The sequence below is a fragment of the Spermophilus citellus genome (assembly GCF_964194105.1).
Source record: "Spermophilus citellus genome assembly, chromosome: 8".
NCBI classification, from domain to species: domain Eukaryota; kingdom Metazoa; phylum Chordata; class Mammalia; order Rodentia; family Sciuridae; genus Spermophilus; species Spermophilus citellus.
Window position 1 is genome coordinate 119033338 of NC_138189.1, and position 12793 is coordinate 119046130.

Genomic DNA, 12793 nt, shown 5'->3' on the forward strand with positions numbered 1-12793 from the left:
ATTCACAAGCAGGTGCAGTAAAGTCTAAGTTACCCCACTAAAAGTTCATATCAATGTTAAGTCTTTTGGGTTCAACCAAAAATTTTTATGTGCAGGAAATAATTAAAAACTCATACTGATATTTTTGTTTATTGTACGGCCTTGTAAAAATTCCTACTTTTTAATTCTTCCACCATAATTCAGAAGTGATAGTATTTTCCCCTTGAAAGCATGTTGCAATAACTAAAAGTACTAAAATATCTACCTATGGAGATAACTCTGTATGTGAATAATACATTTGTTTATACAGAAGAGTTTTAATTAAGTTAGTGAGTTCTATCTTTTAAAGCTTATTTTGTATAATATTAAAGAACAGAAAAATTAAAACTAAAATGTATTCTATTTGTTTTCTTTGGAATATCTTTTCTTGTTACATTTTTTTGTTAATCTGACTGAAGATGTATTAAAATTGATCCATTTGAATTTGCGTTTGAACATGTGCTTATATATCATAAATGATATGTATCACTTATGCTTGAAACAATCATAAACAGGTTGAACTTATATTAGGACTCTGCCCTTTTCTAAGAAGAAAGAATGATATAATTGGAGATATAAAGGATAATTTTTAAAGGTTAAGTCATGACTACCATTGATATATAAAGTGATCACATTAAAATTTTATTAACTATTTATGAGGGAAATGGGCAGATGTTATAATTAGTTCAAAAAAGAGTAAATAGTCACAAATATACATGGAGCTAAGGATTGTGGAAATAAACTTACAAATAAGGATAAACCTATCTTTTTTCCATAAAATGGAGAAGTTAATTGAATCTTTTCCAGTCAGAATTTATTTGAACAACCACAGACAAGAATTATTGTTCATTGCTATCAGTTATCTAAAATTTATAGGGCAGTAAAATACCTTAAAGGCAGTGAAAGACTAGAATCAGATAACCTAGAAACTAAGTCATGCTATAAATAATAAATTTTCATTAGCAACACTTAGTAATCTCTTTCCTTATTTCAGACTTATTTACCAAACTATACTAGAGATAACTATATGGCCTGAACACATTTGTGCCACATAAAATGGCAATCAGTGCACATACATAATATACTATTATTTATTTTAATTATGAAGACAAATAAGGAATACACATAATTTAAAAAAATAAAATCTTACATAAGTATCATATTTTTGCATTAGTATATATATGCACATACATAAAATTAGGCATATGAAAATTAATTTGTATCACTTTCAAAGTAAGAGTGATTTTGTTCCCACTGTCTATGAACAACAACTAAAACAAGAAGTGAAAAAAATAAGACTTTTAGTTTATTTATAAAGGAAAAATATTGGTTTTTCACTTACCATAGTTACTTGAAATCCAATATTGTTTTAAAATGTACTTACTAAATAATTCTGAAACTCACTCATGAAAATGACTGACTTTTCATCTGAAAACATACATGAAAAGGACTACTAACGTTAAGTCTCTTCTGCTCTTTATTTTTGAAATATGAAAATGAGGAATTTTATGTCTATTAACTTTAGAAATTTCACACATTTTAATGATTTTTCTTAAGTAAATATATTCATAATCCATACAGTTTTAGATTATAGCAAAATTTACATGAAAAAAGTCACATTAATGACATAGAAATGTTTCCTCATATAAGTTATCTTGAATCTATTTTGAAAATGTAACCCCTAATGTCTTCTTTTGAACATAAGTCAATACTATATCAAAGAAGTGGATCTTTACATGCACTATTATTATCCTGATTAATATAACTACAGTTTTGATATATGCGAACATGTGCATGCACACACACACATCCCATACATGGTGACAATCAAAATGTCAGTTGGATTTCATAGAAAACATTTGCATTTCAAAGAAAAGCAATATATTCTTACTCATATTCTTGCAACTACTTTTTAGCAGTTAGATATTATTTTCCCTGGATCAAGAAATTGACTTTAGCACATAAATTTGTGTAATTAAACTAAAATAATTTCTTCTTCCACCAAACTAATCACTATTTCAGCAACCACATTTTTAGAAAGTGCCTGAAATATTATCCCTTATAAATGTCTGTGTTCATAATATGAGCATAATGAACTTCATTTCACACCCTACAAATGCTTCATTAGTCTCATTTATAATCATGCACTCACCAATGGCTCACATGTCCCATTTAATAAAGCCCTTTCTTTCTTCTGAACTATACAGATTCAAACTTTTTTAGGTCTGTTTCTTGTTCCCTTAGCAAGGACTCTACCAAGATATCCCACAAAGACAGAAAATTTATCTAATTTAAGATATAATTTATCAATTTCTTCATATTTATCTACTATTGTATTAATGGCTTCACAGTCACTTTAGTCACTTGAAGTAAAATCATTCAAGAATAAATGAATCTGTCTTCTACTATTCACCTCCCACATGTTGATAACTTCTGCCTTTTCTACTTCCTAAATATCTTTGGTCAAAGTCATGATGAGGTATCGTTAAAATATGATGCACACTCATAAGAGTGTATATATTAAATAGATATTTCTTATTTACCCTATGTGAGTAAAAGAAAATGTCAAGTAGTGTCCTATTTCTATGGCAATGTATAATTCTGAGGAATTGAAGTTAGCATTTACAATCTCAAAAAAAGTACATTATAGGTTAAAAAAATACTGGCATATGGTTTATATGCAACCAAACAAGCTAAACATTCTTAATATGCAGTATTTTATGTATGAATGATATTTGAAATTCAGAGAAAACTAGAGATCAAACTATTTGAAAATATTCCAAGGAATTATTTTAGAGTAGAAACTGGCAGATTCATGTGTAGCTGAACAAATGTTTCCCTAGAACATTTAAATTATTTAACTAATAGAGCCAAGACTCATTTAACTAGGTAATCCTTTTTCTGAGGCTGGCCAATGGGGTATAATCACCATTATTTATTTGGTTGGCTGAAGGACAGTGAGGAAGTATTAATGCTATCACACAAGCCTTGACTAATTAAAATATGAAATCTGATAGCATTATAGGACATTGTATCAGTAAGGTCAGTAGTACTTAAAAGAAATAAGCACAGGTTACATGTACTTATAATTACCACAATGACATGTTTTTTGGCAGACTACATCTATTCAGATAACTTGTTTACATGTTATCATTGTATTGAGATAAAAAGATCTGATACGACAACTTTGCCTACCTACAAACAAAATCTTCCCAAGTCCAACAAGCTATAAATTCTTACATATATTAATCCACTTCAAGAATGAACCTCTTTTAAAGCATCTAGTTAAAATACAATAATGCTATAAAGATTGTTGTTGTTACATTTCTTATGATATGATGGGATTTGAATCTTAAAGTTATGTAGAATAAATTACATTTATTTTGAAAAGAAGTTCTCTTGATGGTAAATCCTGTAGGGTAGGGTAATCATGACAGGGGTCAGTGCATATTTTTTAACTCTATCATCTCTTTTGTTTGTTTGGCAAACAGAATGGCTATGCACACAATATAGAGGTAGAATACACAGAATATTTTTTTCTATTTTTACAGTGCCACTTTTGCATATTTCTTGGGATAAGAAATATATGAACTCTTGACTAAGGTATTCAGTAATCAGAAAAAGACATAATTATGCATGTAACTGGGGAATTTTAACCCCAAACTAGCCAAATGACCTAGAGATCATGGAAGAATGTCAGTAAGAAAATTTACCTTAATCTCAGTCATCCACTGTATGTAAAATTAGCATTAAACTTCACACTTAAGTAAGAGTAGTACATTCATGTAAAAGCACATGTTGGGGTTTGTTCCAGACCACATGTCTATGTCTAATGGCATAGACATAGTTCTCATGTATCTGCATTACAATTTTTCCTTATAATGGTGGTTTACCAAATCTGCTTTGTAACTGAGTCAACACTTGATTTACAATTTTAAAATTATGTTGTTAGTTACATACAAAAATCATTCTATTTAGACAATATTGGTGAGTCATTATTTTTGCTGTTATGCAGTTGTCTCAAAAACTATTGGAGACATTAAAAATCATGTCAACCAAAAGACCTTTCTGTCCAAATAAAGAAGAGATAAAATATTATTTATTGTTCAGAACACATACCAGGTTGCACAAATGCAGCAAGTTTTCAGGACACTTTAAGTTCTGGGAAACATTCTACAGATGTTTGTGGAATAATCCAGAAGAAAGAAAAATTATGATAGTGTCTTCTCATGAGACAAATAGATTTCTCTTATAAGTTAGAGATACCTTGTGAGAAACTTCTGAGTTAATTTCTGAGATATGTGTGGTAATTACATTTACTTCTTAGGTTCTTTATAGAAAACAAATGAGTCACCATATATAAAATACTTAGGATGGTGTTAGCACACAGAATCACAGTATAAATATTGCCTGAAAAGTAGGTTAAAAGCTGATTTTTTTCCATAGGTGCAGAGCATATCTTGTGTAGCATAGATATAAACCAATATTTTATTTGAAAGGTACATTATATGATGTGACACAATAAATGAAAAGATTATGTACTATTTAGAAGTACTAAGGGAACTGTTCTTAGTAGAATCACATGAGTTTTAGTTTGGCCATATTTAATACAGTGATAGATTTACTTATTTGTAGTCTGATTAATTTTTAAAATGATTTTTGAAAAATTCCTAAAAAATAAAGTTCTTTTATATATCTTTACTTCCAGCAGAAACAAAAATCCAAGGAAATATAAATAAAAATGAACAAACACTATAAAGAACAGGATGCTATAATGAAAACAATAAGTTCTATATGGTATAATATACAAGACTGAATGAACTCATACTTCTAAGAGCAATTGTAGGATTTTATATATATATGGAAGTCCTTGAATTTTCTGTACAAGGTATTTATAAATAGGATGTTATTACAAGGAAAAATGATTAATTAGAAGAAAACTTAATTTACGACCTCTTTAACAGCTCTGACTTTCATATATTCTATTGAAGGCATATCTGTTTGTATGGTTTTTACTGTAAGGATAATGATTTTTAAAACTATTAAATTTGCAGACCATTAAAGCAATACATCTCACCAGTTATTTTAGTTAATATTAAAATGCTCTAGTTGGTTGGAATAAAATATGTGTATATTTTTCATTTAGTTTCTCAAGCATTCCAGATTATTAATTTAAACTTTGTGTTGGGCTGGGGATGTGGCTCAAGCAGTAGCTCCCTCACCTGGCATGCGTGGGGTGCTGGGTTCCATCCTCAGCACCACATAAAAATAAAATAAAGATGTTGTGTCCACTGAAAACTAAAAAAATAAAATAAATATTAAAAAATTCTCTCTCTCTCTCTCAAAAAAAAACTGTGTTGTGCTCTATTTTGCTGTTTTCTGTCAGAAATCCTTGCAACTTTAATTTATGTTTTTGTGTTTGTGAGGATGGTGGGTGGGGAAGAGGAAAGGAAGTAACAGCTGAGCAGCCCACTTGCTCCAGAGCATGTCGCACTTGATGAATGTAATAAGAACGCTAAAAAACACTTTAATTAATGTTCTCTTAGGGTTAAGAGAGCAAAATGACCTGGATAACAAAACACCTGTACTGAAATTCTACATAATTACATCTACCAAAATACAAAATCAAACATTTTTTTTGTTGTTGTTGTTATTGCTTGGATAGATTTGAAGACAGTTGTCAGTGGCAGTGTGGTTTGTAATTTTCAATTTATATCCTAAGTACCAAAATGTTTGCAGAATGGATTTTCAACTCATAACACTCCCCTCTTACTTCCAAGAAGATTAAATTTCAAAATTTATCAGTAAACATGCCAGTGTAATTAATTGCATTTTTAGTCACTTTTCTTTAACAATTTCACAATGCTTAATGTGGTATTAAATTTAGTTTTCCAAAACAATCAATTTTTTTCTAAATAGAAAATGAGAGAAGAGTAAAGAAACCAAAGTCTTTTGTAAAATATATGATTATTTATGAAATTTAAATTTAACTCTAAAACTATGCCAGACTACTACACATCTACAAAAATGATAAAAATATAAAACATTGACAATATTATCCTTGCAAGGATGTTGAACAATAGGAACTGTCATTCACTGGTGGTGGAAATGTGAAGTGACATAGCCCATTTGGAAGACAGTTTGGCAGTTTTTTACACAAATAAACATTGTGTTACCTTTGTTCCAGGAATCATGCTTCTTAGAATTTACCAAGTGAGTTAAAAACTTATGTCCATACACAAAAACCTAAAAACAGATATTTATAGAAGCTTTATTCATATTTACCAACCTTGGAAACAACCAAGGTGCCCTTCAATATGTGAATGGATTAACTGTAATACATCCATAGAATGGAATATTATTTAGCACTAAAAATAAATCAATTATCAAGCACTGAAACCATAATGGAGACTTAAATGCATATTGTTAAGTTAAAAAAAAAGTCAATCTAAAATAGCTACATACTGCCTGATTCTAACTATATGACCTTCTGGATAAGGCAAAATTACGGACACAGTAAAAATATGAGTGGCTGGTAAAGTTCTGTTTTTAATTTTGTTCAGCTTATTTTCAGTCAAGATAATTTTATTTCCTTTATGTGCATAATTTATTAATTATATTTAAATAAACATTATATTTTTCCATATTGAATCTTATTCATATATGAATATTAAATCAATCAACTAAAATGGTGATATATTCTACATATACCACAAATATAAATTTGCTACTAACATATTTATCTAAAATATTTTAATGTGTTCTGTTAGCAATTGTTAATTAGTTTGAAGAAAAATAGCTCCAATATACTTTTTAAAAATTCATTCTAATTTGTCATATATGACAGCAGAATGCTCCAATATTGATATATGACTAAAATTGACACCCAAATTAAAAGCATTTCACTTTTATTTTTTTTGGTTTTCTTAGATTTCAGCTTTATTGCAATCAAAGTATGACAATAAATGTTTAAAAGAGAAAATTATATTAATGCTTTTGATTAAATATTTTGTTTTAAAAGGAATTGGTACTTTTTACTGGAGGATGGAAGGGAAGGATAAAACTTAATTTCAAAGAGATATGAACAAATCACAGCCTTTGCAAAAACCTATTATACTAAGCATAATTGATATAATCTATAATTTTTAGCACTTATCATGGACTCAGAACTGATGGTTGCACTATCAGATATGTAAAATGTAATTATCCACAGTTCTGTAGAGAACTTGGAGAGGCACTGCCAGCAACACAGGTGCAGCCATTTGTGTGTCAGGGATTCTACATCCTTCCAGGCTCCGCAAAGCCAAATGAATTCTAACTGCCCTTCGAATGACTCTCAGTCACGAATCAGCACATTCCCAGTGTCACTGCATCCACAGGAAGTAAGAAGATGTACAGATCTAAAAAAAAAAAAAAAAAAAAAAATAGGAACTTTGTCTTGTTTACCAGAATATTCTCCACGTCAAGGACAGGAATAGCAGAGAGAATTTCTTACTGGTCTCCAGTAAGGAAATGAATCCAGGAAAACATTTTTTTCCCCAACCTCGCCAATCCAACAAGAGTAGTTGATTAGGTTTTGGAAAAAGCATGCTGCCAACTCAACCAAATAAACAAAATCTGCTTACCTAACTGATTGGAGTTATTCGGGATAGAAGCCTTAATGTTGAAATATCTATTCTTCGTGGTTGACTGTACTAGTTCTTTTGTTTTACCATCAATCATTGTTTAAGTGTTTATGTGATTAAACACTTATTAAATTATTTAAAGTGTTATGCTTAATCTTTTAATTCCTCACTTTGTGTTTAGTCTTTAACCCATTGTAATGTGAAATATGCTTAATTTATTCACTTAAAATCTTTAAAGTCACCTATTAAAGACTCCAATTAAAGTCTCCAATATGAAGAATACAAAGGACATGCTTTACCTTTTACCCTATTTTCACTCTGAAACACTAGACATTAGTTATAATCTCTTTCTTGAAAGGTTTTCTTGAATTCACTCCCCCTCAGTACTTCCTCATAATTTACTTAGTAACTCTCATGTACTCTTTTTTTTGTACTCTTTGTGGATTCTACTTTATCTACCTGTATTATAAATAGATATATTGCTGGAGTTTATTATTATATTCATTCTATCACTTTATAAATAATCCTTCAATAAATTCATTGAATCCATGTAAAAATTGATATTTCACTATTGACTGGCCATGTCAAACTCAGTTCTTGGGATCAGAGTAAATAAAGTTGGAGGGTATAAAAGATGATTTGTGCTTAAAAATCATTCTGCCCTGAGATTCATACCCCTAGATGGATGCCCTGGAGTAAAAGTTACTTTGATCCTCTTCATTTCATTTCATCTTCATTTCATCTGCTTATATATAATCCTGTGAATAAATCCTTGTGATGTTAAAAATTAATCATTCTGACCCATTCCAACTCTGTAACCTTGAATATATTATTCTGTGTCTTTGTTCTTCATCTATAAAAGGTATGTGCACTTATTATATATAAACTTAATTAATATATATATAAAAGTTCTGGTGCATATAAAGTCCTCTTTACATGTGACCTATTATTAATAACAGATACACCTATTTAGTATTAAAAGGAATTTGTGGCAATTTATATTAAATTTACGTATTTTACAAAGGTTTGCATAATTTTATAAATGTTTATTGTATATTTCCATGGACTATAAATGTTGTCAACACTAGTTTGTATTATTATTTCCTTTGGATTTCCAGGTACCACCCCAATGCCTGGAATTTAAAAGAAATTCACAACAATTTGGAGAATAGAAACATTAGTGTGAATCTGATGAACCCATTCATTTGATTACATCAAAATTATAATGTGACAACCCAAATTCTATTCCCTCTTTCAACCTTAAATATTAGTTAAAATGTCTTCAATGCTTAAATCCTGTTTCACATCTGCTTCCCACAGATATTCTGGTGTCCCCAATTCCTGTAGCCCCAAGCCAGTCCCCTCATCCCACCATCCTCTGCCCTCTGAAACGCAAGAGAAATCAAGGAGATATAGATCCAGAGTTACATACAGAAATCCAAGACAGGACTTTTGGAAGGTCTACTATTCCTTCCCCCTTTCTTTCATCATATATCCCTCTCCTTCCTGATGCATTTGTGTGCACATTTATAAGCACAAATACATTTATTTTAAGACTCTATTTGTGATCCTTCCCCAGACACCAAAATTGCTAGCTATGACTCTGGATTTGATTACTTCTCTCTTTTGTCAGTGAGTTCTTTGCTATTATGAAAACATACTTATTATTACTGCAGTGAGAACAAAATAATGTAAAATTGACTTAATCTTTAGCACCAAGTTTACACTTTGTTGTAAAAAGGAACTTCTTGACAGGATTGCTAAACACTAAAATTGCTGAACAACAGTAGTCATTTCACTGTCTGAAAAAGAAGATAGTCTCTCATTTCTCTAGAATAGATTGTTTTCCATCTTGTCTTGAAAGAGAATGAAACTTTGAATACTGTTTTTCAACCCCAGGCTTCTCTGACATATATTTAAGCATCTTTAGAAATCTTCCTTAAAATTGTAGATGCTGTCAAACCCTAATTGTCAAAATCAACCACAATTATAAAGCTAGTTTTTTTTTTCTCCTAAGAATATGTTGCTCAAAATTCTAAGCTAATATAATACCTGTTTCATTTGCAAATTATATTATGTGCCATATTTTATATAATATAATTTACATCATACTTGCAGAACAGCACTATGATTTCCATACACTATTTATAAAGACCATTGTTAGAGGCCATTATAAGTAAAATCCTTTAAAAAATAATTATCTGATGATGCTAGAACGTTTGTAGCAGTTTTATTTGTGTTTTTCCATTGTTTTGTTTTATCTTTTGAGAGACTTTAAGCCAAACAATTATTTTCATTAACCATGATGATTCCAGTATTGTGATGGTTTTACATAGGAGGTACTGAAAATCTGTAATGTGCTGTTACTTCAATAGCTTATATTTCAGTTGAGAAATAAGATTTTCAAGGTCATAAAACTTCACGAGACATGCAAATATATATAATGTTATGCACCATATACTCTAAAAGGACAGAAATGAAAAGCAATACATAAAATTTTGGAAGAAAAAGAATATGATAGTATAATAATAATCTGAAGTCATATATAAATGAGTTTAAGCGCAATATCAAGTATAGCCTAACCTTCATTTCTGCATCTGTGAAATGATTGATATAGAGATGTATGATGAGGATTAAAACTGAGAAAATGGATTTAAAATGTGGAGCCAGTTGGAACTATCATGTTTTTTCTATGTCCTTCAAATAATTAATGAGAAAACTCAGTAAATATGTTGTTATTAGGTCTAACAGAAATCAAAGTTCTCTGTCCTATCTTGGAAACAGCCCATTCCTTTTTATTTGTCCATGTTGTAAATTATGCAAAACCTGAAAGCAAATATTAGGTACTTCATACATTATCTGTATTAATCAGTTTCTAAATATTAACAAAGTAAATTATTTCTTTTCAATAATATTGCTTTTTAAGTAACTTAGTTCTTTTGTTACAGGAGATAACTGCAAGAGCACTGAATACAGCACGATGAAAAGCATGCTTTTAGATTTACAAAATCAAAAATATATTACCCAAGAAAATGAAAATCCTAACGGAGATGACGTATCTCGGAAGAAGCTGTTGGTGGATCAAATGTTTAAATATTTTGATGCAGACAGTAACGGACTTGTAGATATTAATGAACTAACTCAGGTATGACACATGATTAAATAAAAAAACCTTACTTAAATGTGACATACACAATATATTTACAGTTGATGGAATTTATAATAAATATATATTTAATCAATTTATCAAAGTGTGGGAATATAAATTTAAAAGCAATATTACTTTCTCATAAATATTATTTTTAATTAACATTTATGTGATATTTTATAGTTAAAAAAGGTAGCTACTTTTGATGAATTGTTTTACCTTAAATATTGAAAACAATTACAATTTTTCTAATAGATTTCATAAGATCACTGCTGATATATTCTGGAACCTATGTAATGTTTAATTTCTATTAATCAATAAAAGCTGATTTACACATTAGTTAAACAACAAGTAAACATATGTCTAGCACAGCATAAATAGATGATATAAGGTAGTATTGTATTACTAAGATAACCCAACGTGTTTTACTAATCAAGGATCAGTTATAACATCCAATCTAGTTTTGATATTAAAACCAGTTTGGACTGGGGTTATAGCTCAGTAGGAGAGTGCTTGACTTGCATGTACTAAGGCCATGGGTTCAATCCTCAGACCCTCACACACGCACACACACACACCACACACACAGAGAAAAAACAAAAACCTAAAATAATACTGTCCATTTTATGAAATTTCACTTCTTGAAAAATTTGTCATACAGATGATGCATATTAAAAATTATTAAAGAGAAGAATTTAAAAACAGAAGTTCTTTTTACTTATTTTTTCTACCAGGGATTGAACCCAGGGGTACTTAGCCACTGAGCCATATGCTCAGCCTTTTTTTTTTTTTTTAATTTAAAGACAGGGTCTAGCCAATTTGCTGAGGCTGGCTTTGAACTCACAAGCCTCCTGCCTTAACCTCTTGAGTCACTGGGATTAGAAGTGGGTGCCAGTGTGCCATGTTCAAAAGGTCATTCTTTTGAACCATCTCAGCAAAACACAGTTTATACATATCAGTGACATCTGAAGGCTTGTTTGAAGGAAACAAACCACAATTTTATAATCCAAATTAGCTGTGTTGAGCAGTGGAAGTGTGATTTATAGTAAACAAGATTTCTCCAAAAAGGTAGACAGGTCCTAGGGAGTAATAGAGAGGAGAAACCAGTTTGGGAGATAGAAAAATGACAATAGAACCAATGGATTTTGCTAACTACTTGCTGATTCCTATATCATATTTTGAGGTGTATTTTTCACATGGTATTAACTGTGGACGTGGGTTTCAGGGATAAAGTTAGAGAGGCAATTTCCATAACATTATGCCATCTTTTATGGTTAATTATATTCATTAATTAATTATATATAAAAATGGTATATTTTTAAAACCTGATATTGTAGAATATAAAACTTATTAAACAAGTGTTTCTAAGCTTTGGTATACTATAACAATTTAAAAACTTCATATCAAAGTTACCTTGTGAGAAAATTGATTTTCTTATCATCCACCAGTCAAAACTATATCACTTTTCTCATTTTCTTAATGTATTCTGCATTTACTGAATACTTATTAAGTCTCAGGTATCAAGTTTCAAGGAATTGAGTACTGTAAGTAAGGTAAAATTAGAAGATATTTTAATTTATATATCGTGTTCACATACTTCATGATTTATTTCTCAAGAATGAATCTATTCTAAAACATGTTTTATAGCAATAAGAAGTTATTATTTAATTAAATTAAAATTAGCTTGGGTATGTTTTCTTAGCTACTTTGAATTTGGACTTATTTTGTGTTTGAAAAGAGTTCAGTTCATGTGAAAGGTATGATGTGGAAGCAAAATGCTTTCTGAATCACATTTATGTGATACATAGACAAGAAATCCATGAAAGCAATATGCTAGGAAGATTATATTTACTGAATTCCTTTTGCATACATCATATTTTACTGCAAAAGGATATCTTGGTTACTTTAAAGTATTGATAATTACTAATATGGCTGATATCAGTAGGCATGTGTAGCCTTTTGTGTGTATATGTGCTTTCAACTACTTTGGGAAAATATCAAG

The 12793-nt window shown here is 29.9% G+C and overlaps 1 protein-coding gene across 1 annotated transcript in view; it reads left to right on the forward strand.

The window, feature by feature from the left end:
• The window catches only part of FSTL5 (follistatin like 5), an 824806-nt gene that overhangs the window by 390963 nt on the left and 421050 nt on the right, over positions 1-12793 (forward strand). The window contains exon 5 of the mRNA XM_081304788.1: positions 10592-10788. Within this exon, the coding sequence (XP_081160914.1) occupies positions 10592-10788 (197 nt within the window). The remainder of the gene's footprint in view (positions 1-10591; positions 10789-12793) is intronic.